The 19,507-nt window shown below is 56.5% G+C and overlaps 1 protein-coding gene across 5 annotated transcripts in view; it reads left to right on the plus strand.

Annotated features, from left to right (window-relative positions):
• Tspan18 (tetraspanin 18) overlaps window positions 1–19,507 on the plus strand; it is a 125,860-nt gene that overhangs the window by 88,252 nt on the left and 18,101 nt on the right. For 4 of the 5 annotated variants that reach the window (XM_063227807.1, XM_063227809.1, XM_003465129.5 and 1 more), the window contains one exon: window positions 571–709. Coding sequence is in view for 1 of the 5 variants with exons in the window: in XM_063227806.1 (XP_063083876.1) it covers window positions 571–663 (93 nt within the window). In the remaining 4 variants the exon portion in view is untranslated. Of the gene's footprint in view, window positions 1–358; window positions 481–570; window positions 710–19,507 lie in introns of those variants that run through there. The other variant, XM_063227808.1, reaches the window with a different exon arrangement.

The following is a 19,507-nucleotide window of genomic DNA, read 5'->3' on the forward strand; positions in this document are numbered from 1 at the left end:
ATGCTTATGATCCCAGAACTGTGACAGGCTGAGGCAGGAGGATTATAAATTCAAGTCAAGTCTGGGCAACTTGATGACTTATCGAGACCCTATCTCAAAATACAAAATTTTTTTAAAAAGGCTGGCATGTAGCTCATCGTGAAAGCTGAAAAACAAAGAGATCGGTCCTTCTGGCTGGAGCAGCCCACAAATGCAGTGTCATAGGGGAAAGACCTTTCCTCCAATAGACAGACGTGTGGTATTTCCTCCCACTCAGACATAGAAAGTTACGTTTTCCATCAGAGCAAATCGTGAGACATTTACCAAGCTCCCCACCCCCTTCTAAAGGGCACTTTGCTAGAGGCAGCACGTGGGATGCACCCCGTCAGGCAGATCTCTGTGTTTCCGGGCTGATTCTACCAGGGACCTGGCACTGGGTCCCTGTCCTGTGTGGACCCTAGGCTGCTGTGTCTTTCCTCTTCCTGCAGCATGTGGAGAGAGGTCGCTAACAGGAATGGGGGACCCATAGGCTGAGTTGATGGGATCACCCTCCCAGGCAGTCACAGCTCTTCTTTCTGTGTCTCCCAACAGGTGGGCACCCCCTGGGCCACCTCATGCCTGCAAGGGCCACTGGTTCTGGCCCCATCGTCCCTGCCGTGCGAGCCTCTTGAACGTGATTTCTAGAAACACGACCATACCCTTGGGTGGACTTCCCAACTCCGCTGCCCAGGTAAGGGGGTCTGAGCTTGCTCAGGGTGGGGTTGACTGCTGTCACTAAGCATAGCCATACCCATGGCATCCTGCCTTCTGCCTGAGCAGGAAGACCCAGTGATCAAGGCTTTACAGTCTGACAGACTTGGATGCAAATCCCAGAATCACCGATTGCCAGCTGTGTGGCCTAGGAAAGGGTCTTCAGGCTCTGTGTGTCTCCGCTTCCTCACTGGTCAGATGATGGGCAGGAGAACCCACCACTTGGGTCTCTGGGAAATACACAGAAGGAGCCCTGACCGGGACAGCTGTGGTGACCTGGGAACCCAGTAAGCAGCAGCTGTTGCCAGTAGCATCCCTGCACTTATGGTCCCTCATGTGTGGCTTCTTGCACCGATGGCCGGTTTCCCCTGCACTCACATGTGAATGCCCAAGGGCAGGGAATCTCGTCTGTCTTGTTCTTAGTCGGAACAGCACAAGAACCTGGTCTATTATTCACTGAATGAATGAATGAATGAATGAATGAATCAGTGAATGAGTGTGTGAGTAAAGGTGCTTTATCTATATCATGAAGAAAACTCAGAACAATGCTTGTGGGTGTCTGCATTCGTGACCATAGGGATTGGTTGTGTGTGACAGAATCCCAAGCAATGGCTCCTTCAGCATCAGAGAGGTAGCTAAGTGACTTTCTCAAAGTGAAATCCTCAGCCAAGGTAATTCTTTCACCAAAGATACCAGGGCCCAGGTCCTCCCATCTTGTAGCTCCATCGTCCCTAGTCTACCTCATCCCCACGGCCCCTTGGCAACTCATTCTGGCCAGCAAGAGGGGAGGTCAGAAGAGGAGAGGACACTGCCTCTCCCTACCGGTTTTATCCACTCACATCATGAACACAGTCATGAGGTGTCCCCAGCCACCAGGGAGGCTGGGAATTGTGGTCTTTCACTGGTGCCCAGTCACAGTTTTGTTGCCGCAGGAGATGGGGAAGGGAGACACTGGAGACCCTCTGCCTTGTCGGGAAAGCCTGTCCCTGATTCTTTTTCGGTCCTCCCTGCCTTCTCACTGGCAGCCAATGATCTTTTTACTGCCATTATAGCTTCGCCTTTTCCAGAATGTCACGTTTCGCAGCCATAGAGACCTGCTTCTTCACTTAGCTGGAGCATTGCAAGGATCTCCATGTCTTCCTGTGGCTTCATCGCTGATTAGTACTCCAGGCCACACTTGATTATCTCGTAGAAGGGCATCTTAGTCACTTCTAATCTTTGCCAATGACGAATAGAGCTACTGCGATCCCCGTGCAACACCGCCCACGTGGTAGCGGCAGCAGGCAGATCTGTTCATCTCAAAGCCAGCTTCAAGTGGAAGGAGAGCTGCTTTTCCGGGAAGTTCTAAAATCCTAGGGTTGAAGCTCATTGGCTAGGGTGCTTATCACATGACCGTTTTTGACCAATCCCTGCAAGCTAGAGGATAGAACACGCTTAATGGCTGGGCAGAGTCAGTGTGCTGGGTGGGGGGAGGTGTTCTATCATGGGGAAGTCTGCCAGGGCAAGTTCCCTGAAGGGGAAACCCAGGTGCTATTTTCAGGAGAAAGGGGTGCTGGGCCGATTAAATGGCAGGCATTGCCAATGGGTACCATGGGGAGCAGGGAGCTTCCCGTGGTTGACAGTCCCCTGGTTGATCTCCCTGTGACAGCCACCTCAGTTTTGGTGACTTTGGCTTTCACACATGCGTGTTACATGTCCACAGTGTTGCAGTGGCATCTGGCTCCCCAAGCACTGCTCAGAAGCCCTTCTCCAGGGCAGCTGTGCTTCCTAGTGCCACCCCACTGTTGTGGCACCCCTGTATCTAGTGGCCCTGGGCGACTTCCTCTTGCTGAGAGGGTCCCCCTGCCCAACACCTGGGAGGATTCTAGCCTCCTTAGGGTAGGGTTCATCTGCTCTGCATGGCTCTCAGAAAGGCCAGGGATGTGACCACCCCTTGAGTTTGTGGGAGGAGAAAGAACGGTCCCCGTGTAGCAGGCAGCCCTGCAGTCCCGACATCTGCCACACCGCTCTCGTACACACTGGAGGTGTGGCACATGATCACATCTAAGGAGAGAGCACTGTGCTGGGCAAAACCGCATCTTAGGATGCTGCTCCCTCTTGGCAGCTGTGGCCATGCACTTTTGAAGATCTGTCCCTGGCTTGGTTTTGGTCAACCACAAACCTTTGGCTCTCTACCAACTCTCTCCCTGTCTCTCCTGTCCTGCCTCTGACTCCACAGCTCTGAGTCAGCTCCACCCACCTGCACTGGGTGCTCAGCCTCTGCTCACTGCGTGCTTGGTCACCAATACGGCCACAACGCCTGTGTCCTTGGTGTTTTGTGCTGTATTTTGTTTTACCTTGTGTGAATAGTGAGGATTGAATCCAGGGCCTTTGCATGAGCTACATATGCAGCCCTTTTATATTTTGAGATAGGGTCTTGCTGTGTTGCTCATTGCACAGGCTGGGCACAAACTTGCAGTCCTCCTGCTTCAGCCTCCCAGAGTGCTGGGATTACAGGTGTAAAGCCCCTACTTAGGCCTGCTGCTGCAGGAACAGTGGAAAGATCTCCCTCTCCCCCAGATTTTGGTGAGGATGGAATGAGCGATGGCCCTGGAGAAGGGGCAGCCACCCCTGGAAGTCTGCATGCAACCATCAGGGGCCAGGACCAGGGAGCAAACAGAGCTGGACAAACACTCCTTCCCAGCCACTCACCCCTCATTGTGCTTCCCCCAGCAGGATCCTGGAGGCCAGGGCTCCAAGTCCTTTAAGAGACTCCTGACCTGCTGCAGAGGAGGTGCAGCCTAGAGTGGGGTCAGGGACGCTGGGCTTGGGCACTGGGCTGGGTGCACACAGACAAGGGTGCCAGAGAGTACAGAGTGAGAGTTTGTAGGTGGGACCCTGGGCTGGGCACCCAGGCCAGGCAGGCATGAGATGCCAGGCAGGCCTCCTTCTGGCGCATCCCTGTGGCCACAGGGCCGTCACCTGCTCCTCTGGCCCGTCGCTGCCCTCCTCCAGGGGATGGGCATGTGCAGGTGTGTTAGGGGCAGTGAGAGGTAGGGGGTTGGGGGTGACTGGAGTGTGACCCCCACGGTATCCTCATCCCGTGCTGCTCGAGCATGCCTTGGGGCTGGCCCAGTCTGGGTGCGGCCGGGCTGGGGTTCTTGTCCCCATCCTGTCCCTTCCAGCTTCGGCCACTGCATTCTCAGTGGGGCCGGGTTCAGACCCAGGTCTACTGGCAGAGTGGCCCCTGTGTCCTCAGTGTTCTCACCTACATGTGAGGAAGTAAGAGTAGCACAGGCTGACAGTTTGGTGCACGGTGGGCCATGGGATGGCAGAGGTGCTTGGCAGAGCGTGCTGGAGGGCCAGCAGGTGGGGGCGGGCAATGCTGTTGGCACCGTTTTTTGTTTAGATCTGATTCTGTATTGGCTTGTGGGGCCTGCTGGCCACTTCGTAAAAGCCTTGATGATGGGTTCACCAATGGGGGTGTGGCCACCTTCCCCAGAACCACATTTATTCACTCTTGCCTGCCTGCACGCATTCATGACACCTCGCTGAGCCCTTGCTGCAGGCCTGCTTCCCGCTCTTGGCAGCCAGAAACCCCACCCCTGCCCTGGGGTTCCCGTTGAACCCCTTTTCTCCACTGCAGGCTGGAGGCCAGGGAATCCATTGCCTGGGGCCCCGGACTGGGCTCCTAAGGAACGGGCTAGTGCCCTGCAGAGCTGACTAAGGCAGATAGCAGAGCGGATCTTCCCAGGGCCTCCAGCCTCCAGCAGCAGGGCAGCAGTTTGAGAATCCCAGGAAGCGCCTCCGCCCGACCAGCTCTGCCCATGGCTTCCTCCAGGACTTCCTCCTGCCTTCCCCCACACTCTCAAGCATCACAGTGCTCCAGCTCGGCACTAGGCCATGCTGAAATACTGGGGAGGCCCATTTCCCAGGAGAGCGGCTCAGAGTCTTCTAGAGCCAGAGTCACCCACCATGGCAGCCTCGGACACTGAGCTCAGAGTCTAAGAGTTGCTAAGAGACTAGCAACCCGGCCCAGTGCAGCCTTTCTCCCTGGTGTGGACTGGAGACGCTGTCCAGGCCTCGCCCTTGGACTTGCAGACAAGGGTTCAAAACCACCCACTGGGTCCTCATCCAACTACTCCCTAGGCTAAACAGAGAGACAGAGAGAAGTTAAATGCTCATAAAGGCACCAGTCCTAGCAGGCGTGGTAGTGCATGCTTGTAATCCCAGCACTCTGGGAGGCTGAGGCAGGAGGATTGTAGGTGTGAGCCCAGCCTGAGCAATTTGAGTGAGTTATCGAGACCCTGTCTCAAAGTAAAAAATAAAAAAGCACTGGGCTGTAGCTCAGTCAGTGCAAGGCCCAGGGTTCAATCTCCAGTGCCAGGAAAGATGCCGGCTCTATCAGCTTAGGACCCATCCGTCTGACCTCCCCGAAGAGTCCTCCCCAAATCCAGTCCCTCTGGGGACTGAGGCTTCTGCACCTGAATTTGGGGGAGACACAGTTCGGCCACAGGATGTGCCAGCCCCTGCAGTAGTCAAGAGGGCTCCCTGTGTTGCTGTGGGCACAACAGGGTAGGCCTACCTGGCTGTCGCAGACACTCTTGCTGGACCAGTTAACCTCAAATGTGAGACCCGGACTGGCTTCTTACAAACTACAAACTTTCACAAGTGCATCCATTATTTAATAACAGCCAGTATTATATTGTGCTCTTCCTATGCCACGCTCTGCTTTAATGCTTTACATAGCTTATTTACCAGTGCTCCTACCAGCCCTACGAGTCAGATGCTTAGGAGAGCAAACGGGCACAGAGAGGGCAGTTAACTGGAAGGAGGTCACACAGCAGCCAGGTGCCTACACACTGGCCTCCCATGCAGAACCCACACCAAGTCCAAGCCCAGCCCTTGTGGCTCTGGATCTACGGAGGTGACCTGAATTCCCTCTGGGAAATGCAATAGTAAGAGCTGGCTCATTGCATGGTCGTGGGGGGAACCAGGGTTACGTGAAATTTAGCAAAGGGTAGGGACATGAGCCATGCGTGTTTCAGGCAAAATGAGGCTCAGACTCGAGGGTGCAAGCTCGGAGTCTCCATCTTCAGTGGCAGAGCAGAGGTTCTAAGCCAGGCCACCCCATCTCCCCTCCCCAGTTCCAGCAATGCCTTCATCACCCGTGACCTCGTTGTGTGGCCCGAATGAGCCCAGAATGAGGACTAAACAGGAGAACCACTGCCCAGGCTGGAGAAATCAGAGTGGGCTTTAAGGTGGAGCCTTGCTCTGCCCGGCCTTGCAGAGCACCATGGGACACTGGGACACTGCACCAAAAAGACCTGGCAGCCCCTGCACAGGGAGGTAATGGCCCTTCCACAGTGATTTGTTTTAATTACATGAAATGTTTATTTTCCTTAAAGCCAAGCATGCTAGTGCACTCCTGTAATCCCAGCACTTGAGAGGGTGAGGCAAGAGAATCTTTTGCAAGTTCAAGGCCAGCCTGGGCTATAAAGTGAGCCCAGGGCCAGCCTGAACTACGTGGTGAGACCCTGTCTGAAAAACATACACACGCACAAAATCCTTGTTTAAAAGAATTGAAATCACCTGAGTTTAAGAATACAATAAGATCACCAGCAGTCAGCTGATGGGGTTGAACCGGACTCTAACCCAGGGCCTTCGCAATGACTTACATCCCAGCTCTTATTTTTTATTTTGAAATGGGATCTTGCTAAATTGTTCAGGCTGAACTTGGCAGCCCTCCTGCCTCAGCATCCCATAGCACTAAATTATACACAGGCTTGTGCCACCAAGCCTGGCTTTCAGCCCTTCTTACTACTTAGATGGTGACTTCCAGGCCCCATAACTGAAATCTCAGCTGAGTACAAGCACAGAGCCAAGCACCCTCTTCCAGAGGCAGAGCCAGCCCCAATCTCCTGGCAAGCGATGGGGCTTCCTGGGGTGTGGGCTAGGAAACCCCAGAGGTGGGAGTTTCACATGTGTGGGTGCAGGCTCCCAGGACAGCCCCCGGCCTGTGATCTGGCAAACTGGCTGTCCTGCCCTATGTCGGCAGAGAGTCCCCAATGTAGCTTAGCTGTGGTTTCCTAAGCCACCTGCAGCAGAGCTTGGTGACTGGGGACTTCTTGTGACACTGCTGTGATCCCACACCACTAGACTCTGTCTTAAAGACTGGGTTCAAGTAATGGCCATGGGGCTGGTTTGGGGGGCTGGGAGGGGTGGCCTGAGCCAGGGACATGGGATGGTGTCAGAGTGGTCCCTTGCTCAAGGGAAGGGGCGTGGGCTACAGACTGTACCCACAGTCCCTCTGATGGCCCCTGCAGGCAGGTCCCCTCCCTGGAGTGGTGCCATCAGAGCACCCTGGGGCCCCTCCTCTCATGCCTGTTAGTGCGTGCATTGGGGTGCTGTGGGGGGCCCCATAGCATTGTCCGCAGCGTTGTTGGCAGCCTGTGGTCTCCTCCGAGATCTCAGTGTCCTAAACAAAAAACAGCAGGATGCAAAAGTAGCACCATCATCAATGATGTGACAGAAGCCTCAAGAACACTCTACAGGGTGTACGGGCCAGGGAGAAGCCGAATGGCCCCAGGGTTCTTGGCTTTGGGTTTCAAGCCCTGGGGCCTGGGGAGGGATTGAGGGTTTAGTCTGAGGCCTCACTCCTGCCGACAGTGGAGATTTTCTCCTTTTGTGGCCCTTCGAGGAGCTGTCATGGTGCAGGAGCCCACAGCGGAGTGAAATCTGCATAGTTGGTGCCATGGGAATGAGGGCCGGGACTGCCAAGAGTTCCAGGAGGCCACTGGCACCTGCTGGGGACGTGCCTCCTCTAAGCGAGGCTACCTGGCTACGCGTTTGCTTTGCGTGGGTGCTGATCCTGGTGCTGGGCTGATGTGTGTGACGCAGGAGGTTAGTGGGCTGGGGAGGGGACTTTTTTCCTCTCTGTTTCCTTGGTTACCGGAAGTCTCAGCTCTGGCCCCGAAAGCAGCTCCAAGGTGGCCCTCCTTCCTCCTCCTCCTCCTCCTTCACCTCCTCCTGCCTGGGGATGGTGCCTTTAACACTGACTATGGGCCAGGGCTTAGCTCAGCAGCGTTAGCACCTGCCTGGCAAGTGCAGGGTTGTGTGTTTCATGCCTGATACCAAAAAATAAAATAAACACGTGTGATATCCACTGGGCCTGGGGGGGCTTCTCCCCACACCAGGGGCACAGAGCCCCCGGGATTTCCACTGCGCCTCCTGCCAGGACAGCAGCTTCTTCAGAGATTTGGGAGCCAGCACCTCATTTAAACGTCTTGCAGGATTGTGTGAGACGCAGTGCCGTTTCCCGCAGTTTTCTCCGGGCCGAGTCCCCAGATTCCCAGAGATGGGGAGTCATGCATGTCCGCCTCAGAGTAGAGAGACAGTGTGGAGGGCCCATGTCCTGGGACGGTGGCCTGCGGCCATGCTGTATACCAGCCACGACCCTCTGGTCCTCCCGCCGCTCCACAGGCAGAGAGATGGTGGGGACACCTCCCCATGGCCAGCTGCGCTGCTGCCGTTCCTCGAGTTCCCAGTCACCATTGAACAAGGGCCTCCTTGGGATGACCTGGCCCACCAGCATCGCGGGGCCTGCATCTCCAGCTAGTGCTTAGCAAGGGTTGAGTTGGAAACGCGAGGAAAAGGCCTGCCCTGCCCTCCCTTCATCCTTTACTTCATGCCTTCCCCAAACAGCCTCCAGTCACCGCAGCACACCCTGCTGTGGGCACCGGAATTCAGTGCTCCTCCGGCCAGGGGAAGTCTCTGTCTTTCTGCTCTCCTGACAAAGGGAGAGAAGAGGAAATAACTGGGAGAAAACATTTGATGACAGATGTCACCAATAAGGGATAGAGCCTGGGGAGAGGGACTGTTCAGATGGGGGTCAGGGAAGGTCTCCATGAGGCATTTGATGGGAGACTGGACTGAAGCGAGGGAGGGGGCCATGTGGAAGATCCGGGGAAGAGCATCCAGACAGTGGAACCAGCAAGTACAAAGGTCCTGGGGCAGGAATGACCTCACCATGGCAGAGGGGCTCATTGTCTCTGGGCAGGAGACAAGTGGCAGCCTCCTCCGTGCAGGGCCCTGTGCTACTGACACGAGCTGGCACCTCTCCCAGCACTCTCCCTCCTTCTCCTCCTCCAGGGGAAGAGAACTATTTTGGCCCAGTGAGCTGAACCTTGCCTCGCCCCATGGGGTTAGGCCGGAAGAGGCTGGATGGTGGACAGAGGGGACATAGGCCTTTCTGGAAGCCTGGCCCTTCACCCAGGCCTGGACCTCCTGATCATATTCCTGACAAGCTCTGCAGTCAAAGAGAACCCCAAGCTGGGGGAGGTGGTGCACACTGGCACTCCCAGTGCTCCCGGAGGATGAGGCAGGGGATCACAAGCAAAGCAAGTTCACGCCCACCTTGGGCTACACAGTGAGAATCTGTCTCAGAATAAAAACAGGAAGAACTGGGGCCGTAGCGCAGTGTGAAGGCCCTGGGTTTAATCTCCAGTCCTGGAAAATTGGACAGCATGTTCCCCTGGCCCACGGGTGGCCTGCATGGGGGACCTAAGCCTCTCTCCACGCTGTGTCACCAGGGAAGAGTGGCACTCCCTGGAGCCCCATGTCCATAACACGACAGTGACAATCGTGGTGCTGCTTGGATGGCAGAAGACTGGGCGCAGGTGTGGTGACCTGGCACATAAGGATGCAATTGGCATGAGAGCTTGAGGACACAGACCTAGCCTGAGCTAGGACCACAGAACTGGGTCACTACGCACCAGGGAAGCCTCCCAACCTGTCATAGAGCTGAGGAGATCCAGAAAGTTCCTGTGGCAGAGCCAGGACCTCAGTGGTGTCACCCGCCTGGCTCCATTACCTCTGCATTGCAAGAGATCAGCTCGTCCAGGCAGCTGGCCCCGCAGGGTGATGGCGGCGCCCCCATCTCCACCTTAGAATCCCAGCTGAGTGGCACTGTGACAGCCCAAGCTGCTGCTCCGGAGAGGAAAGCAGGCTGCCGAGCTCACGTTTGGCAGGTTCATCACTGGTGAGGGTGCTCTGGCAGCATCACACCAAGGCACCTGGCGGTGATAGGGTGACACATCACAGCCCAAGAGGAAGCCAGAGAGAGACTCGGAGGCAGACTGAGGCTTTCATCACAGCTTGCCCTTGAGAGGTTTGTTTCGTTTGTTTCTTAAGAAAGCATCTTGCTATATAGTTCAGCCTGGTGTTGAACTCCCAAGGACCCTTCTGCCTCAGCCTCCTGAGTGCTGGGACTACAGGAGTGTGCCACCACGCATGGCTTCAGATCCATCTCAGACCAGAACATTTGCCTTGCAAAGCCTGGTGTGATGCTTTCCCTGGTAGACCCGCTCCCCAGGCTCTTCTCAGGGACAAGATGAATTACACCCCAAAAGAGGTGCTTTCGGCCACAGACAAGTTCTGAATGCTGTTCTGCACTCTCCTGTTAGCTACAATGTCCCGTTTGTCAGGCTTTGCACAGACAGACACACACACACACGCACACACACACACGCACACACACACACACGCACAGACACACACACACACAGCCTCCTGAGACACCTTGCCAGGGCTCAGGCAATAGGTGACTCACCCAGGGTCACACAGCACCTTGGAATTCGGCCCGGCCAGCCCAGGACAGCCCCATCCAGAGACCTGGTCTCTACACCTTGCCCTGCACAGGAGCCCAGGTCCACAGGCTCCCCCACCCACCCTCACAACTGCGTCTTCCTCTTCCTAATTAATGGGAAATGAAACACCTAGCTCCCGCTTCCTCTTCCTGCCTGGAGGTGCCTGTGGCCCCCTGCTCCCAGCAGGTCCCCTTAGTCTTACAGCCACCTTGGGCAAAGTGGCTTTGCAGACCGGCGCCCCCATGCAGAGCCTCTAAATGAAAGGCAGTCACTTCCTGCTGGGGGTCGCGCTCCCAGGGTGGGCCGGGGGATTGATGTCCATGTCCTGACATGCAGAGAGCTGTAAGAGACCGTGCGCCAGCTGGCTGACAGTGGCCTTCCACCACGGGGCGCCTGGAAATGGTCAAGTGCGTGTGAGTGTGTGTGTGCATGTGTTCAGAGTGGGGGAGGGCGGAGGTGGGGCTGCTGGGCCACACCGTGCAGCTGCTGGTGGCCTTGATCCCCCACCCCCATCCCTGGGTCCCAGGGCAGTGACTTTGTCCTTAAACCTCAGGGCTACAGAAGGGGCACCAGGTTGCCTGATTGGGGCCTGGCCTGAACCCCTTTCCCAGAGCCTGGAATGACCCCCTCACCAGGCCTCACAAGAGACACTGAAGGTGGCAGTCACCTTGGTCATCTGTGTCCAGCTGAGCAGCGTGACCATGCATGAGCATCTGTGTTGTGACCTTCCTTGCTGAGCCCCGGTCCCTCCCAGGAAAGGACCAGTGGCCCCCTGGCATTGCCACAGCGTCAGCATCAGAGTCTTGAGACCCTGGCCACGTGGCCCTGTGGACAGGTCAGGCTGAGATCCCTAGAGAGAGATAGGACCAGTGGGGCCCCTGGAGGCTTTTCATGTGGCCCAAGAGATTACAGAGGAGACCAGAGCTCTGAAAGGCCAGGGCCACACAGGCAGAGAGGGGAAGATTCCCCACCAGGCCCATGCGGAGCCCTGGGCTGCTCTGAGAGGCTGGCTGTCTCCCCAGAGAAGCCCAGCAAGGGCAAGCACCTTGCTCAGCATCACACAGCTGGCCAGAGGCAGCTGCTGACCTAATAGCTATGTGACCCTGGGCAAGTTGCTATTCCTGTCTGTCTTGGTTTCCTGGTATGTAACATGGACTTGATATTTGTACCTGCTTCATAGGTTGCTGCAAACATTAACTGAGCTAATAGATGCAGGGTGTTTTTAACCGGGCCTGGCCTGCTGTAAGCACTCAGTCTTGCTCTTGTCCAGCCTGTCACCACCCTTACTGTCTTGGCCTTCCCAGCCAGGAGCAACTGGCTAGTCTCTGCTAGGCTCCCCACCTCCTCTCGCCTGCAGTCTGCCCCACTGCTGGGCTCAGCAGAGGGAGGAGGCCTGCCCTGTATGATCGGCTCTCACTAGGCTCTGTGTGAGTCCTTTGTCACCTGTCCCTGGTGGCCCAGGGCTGCAGCCCAGTCACCACCACCACCCCCCTACCACCAGGCCTCCTGTGCAGCAAAGTCCTGCTCCCAAGAGCTTTGTGTGGAGGACACAGGCCATGGGCCTCTTGCTGGGTTCCAGGGCTACCTTCGCAAAGCCGAATGAGCCCGCACCATGCAGGTGTCTTTGGGAGGCCCCTGCACCTGCCACCTCCCCGAATGGACAGAGACAGTGTCACCTCAGAGCCTAAAACATTTACTCTCCGGCCCTTTACAGGGAGAGCTGTAGGCATTGTTGACCTCAGTGAGTGTGTGGCAGGTCCTCTCTTGTCCCCTTCTTAGCTGCTTCTGTCCTGTGCAGCACCGTGCCAGGGCCGAGGGAGGTGGGACTTTGTGTCCCATCTACAGATGGAGAAGATAACATTTGCCACTGTGGTGGGCCAGGCACTCCTTGTCTGGAAATCTGCAATCTGACACAATGCTCAGAAGGATTTGAATGTTCACATTTCACATTAAAGAGTTCAGTCGGTAAAATCTAGGCAAATATTCCAAAATCCGAAGAGCTCACAAATCAGAGACCCTTCCAGTCCCGTACATTTTCAGATAAGGGACATGCAGCCTGTGCTATTATTGGGCAACAGGGAGTGGTCTTCTGGTGGCCTCCAGGAGCAGACGGTGCTCCTCCCGGACAGGTCAGGTCACCAGCGTCTCCCCTGGTATTCCAGCCGTCCATGTTGTGGTGGCATCAGTGGCCAGCCGTGGAAATGGAGCGGGTCTCATCCCTCTGTCCGAGCCCCTCCTGTTCCCTCCCGTCTCTGTGGCTCGTCTTATGACTCCGGGGAGCAGCCGGGGTGCTCTGATGAGGAGGAAGGAAAATGGGGTTCTGAGTTTCTCTTGTCCCGCCGCGGGACCCCAGACTCCATCTCTGATTCGTTCTCTCCAGCATCACAGGCCACTCTGTCACCGTCACTCTGTGTTCCAGCCATTTGTGCTCCATAACATGAGCTCCAAATACCTGCAGTCAGTCCCTTCGCATGAAGGGGTGGCCTCCCCTACTTCAGGCCAGATGACGAGAGTCACCGCAGCTACCCTGAGAAGACCCTCTGTCTACAGGATTTATTGCCAAGCAAATGGCAGGGGGTGGCGAGCCCCATGGGGGTGAGGCCCAGGCCGGGGTCTTGTCCTCCCCTGTGGCCGTGCCTGGGCTCCAGGGCTAGGGGGTACAGTTAGAAGTCAAGGCCTTGCTGGGCAGCCTTGGGGGCAGCCTTGGAGTCCCCAGGCCTGGATTCTGAGAGGCTTCACCCCTGTGAGGCCACCCAGCATTGCTCAGGGAGGAAGAGATGGGAGCCATGTCTGAGGAGGCTCCAAGAAGAAGAGCAGACAGGAAGTGGCTGGGCCACAGGGAACTAGGACAGCAGAGCACAGGGACGGCCTGGGGTCTCCTGACTATCTAGCTGTGCTTCCTCAGGTGAGCTCCTTTAGGTGTCTGGACCTCGATCCCAAAAAACAGAATCGCCTGTGACTCACAGGCTGTTAGGAGCAAGCAAACACAAAAACAGGGGCCCTCACACGGACCTACTTCCCCAGATCCGGTGCATCTTTAAATTTTGAGGCCATGTCTCCCGAAATCAGTCATCCAGGCAAAGTTTGAACTTTGAATCCTCCTGCCTCAGCCTCCAGGAATGTTGGAGTTACAGGTATTACACCACCACACCCAACTTTATGAAGGTGTTACAAGAATTGATCAGCTGCTTAGAAATAATCTTTTGGGGCTGGGGATTTAGTTCAGCGGCATAAGTGCCTGCCTTGCAAGCAGGCAGTCATGAGTTTGATCCCTGGTACCGATAAAAATGAAAAAGACCAAAAAAAAAAAAAGAAAGAATCTTTTGTGTGTGTGTCTGTGTATGTGGTACCAGAAATGGAACTCAGGACCTTGCACTTTCCCAGCAGGTAGTATGACACTAAGCCACATCCCTGGCTGCAGAAATAATCTTAATGTTGACAAAGCCATGGCCCAGGTAACTCTGGGTGTTTCTCATGGCTCTGTGTTCAGCCAAGAAAGTGACTAGGGCAGTACATGTGTCTCTGCTGCCACTTGTGTCCACTTACTGCAGTCCTCTTGGGGCCTCAGCGTCCACACCTGTAGGGAGGGACACCAGTGCCTACCGAGTGGGGTCCCGTGACTTAGGCCTATGGAGTCCCCAGCACGTGCCTGGTCTGTAAAAAGGGCTTCCTGTGTGCTGGCCGCTGGCACGATTGTATTTGCAGTCCCGGCTCCTGAGAGATGGAGTACAGTGGGAAGAGCCCTGCCCTGCCCTGGGTGGTCGTAGGGTGCCACCTCCTCTCTGATCTAGCCTCTCAGGTGCAAACCTGGAATAATAGTGTGGCAGGCTCGGGGCTTCTAGTGTGACTTGGAGGAGAACATGAGAATTCAGCACGCCCCCTGAGCAGAGGGATTTGGGGTGGGGATGGTGTAAGTGTCCTTTGTCCACCTGCAAAAGGGAGCGGGGCTCTGTCTCATGCACCATCTAGGTCCCCACGCTACCCCTCTGGTGCTTCTGCTGGGGGCTGTGCAGCTGCTCTGAGCCCCCTCTGCCCGTTCCCAGGCCCCTTTAATCCCCGTGAACCTATTAAATATTTAAATCTGCGCTGTGTGGTGGGCCAGGTTGCCCCAGCAACAGCCCTGCGTATTTTGGGATGCATTAGCAAGTCTTTCAAAGGGTCTTTTGGAGCTCTGGGGTCTGGGAGGATGAAACGTGGGAAGGGAGGGCTGGTGTCGCCAGGAGATACAGGGACCGTGAGAAAGCCGCGTCGGAGAGTGGACTTGAACCCAGGACCCCTGCCTGCCGCCCATTCTCTCTGCCACTTGATTCTGCCTTGCGTTGGCCAGCACACACCCTGGACGTCACACAGGGCACCTTCTCGGGTCAGGACTCTGTTCTTCCCCCCATCCCACTGCGGACACCCTTTCCCTTCCTGAGCCCCGATTTACCCCTGGAAACTCGGGCATGGCTGACGCACTCTCACAGGGCGCTGGAAAGGTGCTTGGCTCAGGGCCCCCAGGATGGATGGGGCGGGGCCTGGGGTTTGACGTCCGGACAGCCAGATACACAGCGGCTCTGCGTGGTACCACCCCCAGATCTGGGGACACGGCTTCCAGCTTGCCTGAAGCCCTGGTCCCCAAGACAGACCTCAAGGGCTCCTCATGTTGCAGTGTGGGAACTTGGCCTGGTAGCTTCCGGGTGTGCAGCGAAGACACCGGCCCTTCCCTGCTTGAGCCCCCAGGTCCAGATCTCAGGCTGGAGTGCAGAGGTCAGAGGATGGGCACCCTCTGGGGAACCTATCTGTCCTCTCTGCTTCGTGCCTCCTTGGCTGGAACTGCCTGGGCCAGGCCACCATCTCACCCCTCTCTCTGGGGGGGGGGGTGTCCTCTCTGCCCACAGGCTCCTCCTGAGGCATTTAGAGGGTTTATTTTTGGTTTTTGTTTCTCTGAGACAGGTTGTCCCTGTGTACTTCAGGCTGACCTTGAACTCAGAGTGATCCTCCTGCATCAGCCTCCGGGGTGCTGGGATTCCAGGCGTGCGCCACCACGCCTAGCAGGATTTATGGTTTTGACTTGTCCCTTTCCCTGCTCCCACACTGAATTTGCTCCTGATGCAAATTTCCTGCCCCGATGCTGGGATTGGAGACTAATGACAAAGTGTGACTTTGGCAGAACAGGAGTGAAAACTGGGCCTGTTGGACTGTGAGCCCCAGATGGAGCAGGGTCAGGCATAGATAAAGTTCTCATCGAAGCATCACACTCATGGCAGTCCTCCTGCCTCAGCCTCTTAAATGCTGGGATTATAGGTGTCTACCACCGTTCCCCACCAGATTTGTTTTTTTTTTTTATTTCTAATGTTTTGTTCCTTGTATTTCGCTGTAACTGATTTCCTTCTTCATCCGATGTATTTGGTTTTATGCATTGAAAAGTGCTTCTCAGAGGGAGGGGAAAGCTGGGAGACCCCTGCTAAGGGGCTGAGAGCTGGGCAGGCAGGTTGCTCTGCAGCCTGGCTGAGTGACCTGAGGCAGTGACCGTCTCTGAGCCTGGTCCAATCACAGGTTGTCCAGCATCAGCCCCAGGCCCTGGGGAGACCTGTGTCCCCTGCATTCAAGGCTGGGTGTCCAAGAAGAGCCAGTACAGCAGCTGACATGAGGTGTGACGCTTTCCAGGAGGGGGCCCAGGGGACGGGGCCAGGAGTGAGATGCCAGCTAGAGGAGTTCCCATGGCACAGCAGACCCTGGGGCCAAGCTTGTTCTTTGGCCAGGAGGTCATCGGAGGACGTACTGAGTCCCACTCACGCGACCAGGCTGCCAGTCCCCTCCTGTCCTGGGCCCCTTCCCCAGAGCCTTGGTGTGGGAGCATCGAGTGAGCTAATATGTGCCACGGGCTCTGGAATTTCACCGAGTGTGGGGTCAGTCTTCAGGGGCTGCAGGACGGCTGGGGAGAGCCCTGGCAGCTGGAGTATCAGCAGCTGGAGGCTGGAGCCCTGCTGTGTGCTCTGGGAGGACCCCATCCCTCTCTGGGCCACCATGTGGGCACAACCATTCCTAGGAAGAAGGTTTGGTGGCAGTGTGCCGGGAGAGTTCTGGTGGGACAGAAAGATGGGCTGGCGACAGGCCCCTGGACTGTCATAGGTCAGTGAGCGTGGGGGGCAAGGGAGGTGGTGTAGGGGATCCAGTTGCATCTGCAGCAGGCTTAGCTCGGGGTACCCTTGACCCCTCCCCCCGCCCTTGGGAGCCTAATTAGGTTCTAGCCTAGTTCAGCCTTTCCCCATACTCCTGTCCCTGGGCTCGCCAGGTTGTCAGGCTGATTGCTGATTGATGACCCAGTTGAGGGAATAAGTCCTGCACCCCTACTTCCTGCCTCAAACCCCAACAGGGACTGGATGGTCGCTGTTCACGAGCCTCAGGTGGCTTGCAGGTGGGGCAAGGTCCAGCAAGGCAGGGTGTGATTCTGGCCGCGTCCCTCTCCAGCTGTGGGACTCGAGCCCTGTGTCTGAGTGGCTCCATCTCTGAGGAAAGGGACAGTCACACTGTGTGTGCGATGGCGCTCTGCTCTCTGCAGGATGGAGGGCGTGCCCGGATCGCAGTGGCTCTGCACGGTCAGCCCCTTCCCCGTCCTCACTCTATGTGGGTCTCCCCAGGCCCAGGTGCCCTCACCGGGTGGGGCTCATCCCAGGCCTTCCTGGCTCTACGCTGGCGTTTCTGTGATTGTCGTCCTTGCTGTCTGTCTCCAGACAGCATGCCCGGGGCGCAGGGAGTGATTTATGAACTGAGCCCTTGTTCCTCAGAGCCCCTCCTGACCCCACTCGGGGCAGATGGGCTGCGCCAGCTGGGCAGTGGGGGGTTGGGATTAATAAAGTTGTCTGGCCCGGGCGGGAGCCTGCTGGGCAGGACCCTGCTGTGCTGCACGACCGTGGCCCTCTTGGGGCCTCGGGGCTCCCATCTGTCAAGGGATGGCAGGGCTGGGCCGTGCCCCTGGGGTCCTCCAGCTGGCTCAGGAGGATGCTAGCAGCCTCCCAGGGCTCTGAGCTCAGCTGCCTGACTGAGGGCAGAACAAGGCTGTGAGACCCTTTGGAGATACAGGCTTTCGTCCCTGCTTCCTGGTTCCTCTATGTGCTGCCCTGAGGCCTCGGATCTCTCTGGAGCTCTGGGTCGGATCCCAGAAGACAGACATGGCTGTGACTTGCTAAGAAAATGAATGGAGTCAGCCCTGTAGTTACCTTTGCTAAGCATCAACTTCCTTGTCTGTAAAATGGGATGAGGGGTACCAAACACCTACTCCCAGGCAGGGATTAAAGAGGATGCAAGAGAAATGCTTAGCGACCAAACCCTCCATACTATTAGCTATTTTTAGGTTGGATATCACAAAATTGTAACCATATGGATTTGGGGCTGTTTAGAGCAGATGTTTATGTCCGTCCTGACCCAGACCTGTGTCCCCCCCTCATCCTCCCCTCTCCTGATGACTGACCCTGTGGGCTGGACACCCGCTTATCCCTTGTGTGATGATCCTGGTGACTATGGTGCCCCAAGAAAAGGGCACTTTGTGGCTCTTTAGGTCTTTCCTTACCCATGGTAGCAGGAAATCTTTGAGCCACCTCTGGCTTCAGAACTGACCATCACGGTGTTTGAGGGGAGCCCAGCATCTTGGAGACGGTGAGGACTGTCCCATGGTCTCGAGGGAGCTTTCCCAGGCTCTGTGGCAGCTGCGGCTATGGGGGTAACTGTAGCAGGTGTCCCCTGGGGTGGCCTCTCCCTAGCAAACAGGAGCCAGGCATAGGCTTGGGACAGGAGGAGGACAAAGAGAGAAAGGAGCAGGACTGCCCAGGGGACTTGGCATACTAAAGCAGAGTGGGAAGCCTGTCCCATGCCAGGGGCAGGATGCCTAGTCATTCGGTTGGATGGCTGTGTCACCTGTGCCTCTCTTCCAGCCACGGTGTCCAGGACAACAGCCTGAAGTGCTGAGCAGGTGGCTGGGAGGGGTGTGGGGGCAGAATGTGCAGGAGAAAACCGTCTCACTCACACACACGCGCACACACACACACACCCCGTCTCCCGGAGCCTCGGGCCAGCTGTCCCCCAGCAGCCAGTCCTGCTGCCCTTCCTCAGCCCCAGCACAGCTGTCCTGAGGGGAGAAACAGCCTGGAGCCCCCAGGGGTGCCTGCCTTTCCTCTGTCATCTCTTCACCTCAGTTTCCCTCTGTGAGATGCAGGCATGGTCAGCTTACCAGGGCTGACGTGAGAATGCACACAGGAGGACAGCGCACTTTCTGTCCAGGCTCCTCTGGCTTCCAGCTCCTTGGTTTGAGTCACTCACTCAGCCATGCACAAGCCACTTCCCTCACCAGGACTCAATTCCCCCGCTGTAAAATCGCCAGATTCCCAAAGCTGATGCACACAGAGGCAGGGCAGGCAGGGCAGGCAGGGCAGGCAGGGCAGGCAGGCAGCTGGACCCTGCTACCTGGGCGTGTCCAGCCAGGTCCTTCTGCCCATCCATCTCACCCCAGATGACTCCTCTTGCTTTCCCCTTCGTGTTCTCCATGGCTCCCAGTGGTCACCCAGTGAAGGTGGGCCTCTGACCCCTCACTCCTTGCAGGTTCCCCAGGCTTCCTGTTACCTGTTTCCTGGTCTCCTCTGACCTCCCAGCCCACACTGCAAGTGTGCTTAATGCATCTCCAGCCCCCAGCCCAGCACTGGCACAGGGTGCAAGCAATGCCTGGGGCAGCGGATGGGGAGATAAAGGTGTGGATGGAAGTGGATGGACGTGTGTGGGATAGATGGATGGATGGGTGGGTGGGTGAGTGATTAATGACAGAGATAGGTAATGGATGACAGAGGAATCAGTGAGTGGATGGGTGGGATGGATGGATGGATGGATGGATGGATAGGTGGCTAAGGGATAGGTAGATGAAGAGGATGACTTGATGGGTAGATGGGGAATAGGTGGATGAATAGAAGACTGGATGGATGGATGGATGGATGGATGGATGGATGGATGGATGGATAGGGGGATAGATGGGGAAACAGGTGGATGAATAGAGGACTGGATGGCTGAGTGGAGAGATGAATGAGTGGATGGATGGATGGGTGGCTGGATGGATAACTGAGGGATAGGTGGACAGGTAGAGGGACAGATGGATGGGTAAAGGAGTGTGTATATGGATGAGTGAA

The sequence above is a fragment of the Cavia porcellus genome, unplaced genomic scaffold (genome assembly GCF_034190915.1).
Source record: "Cavia porcellus strain 051 isolate PalLab524CR breed Dunkin Hartley unplaced genomic scaffold, mCavPor4.1 scaffold_17, whole genome shotgun sequence".
Lineage (NCBI taxonomy): Eukaryota > Metazoa > Chordata > Mammalia > Rodentia > Caviidae > Cavia > Cavia porcellus.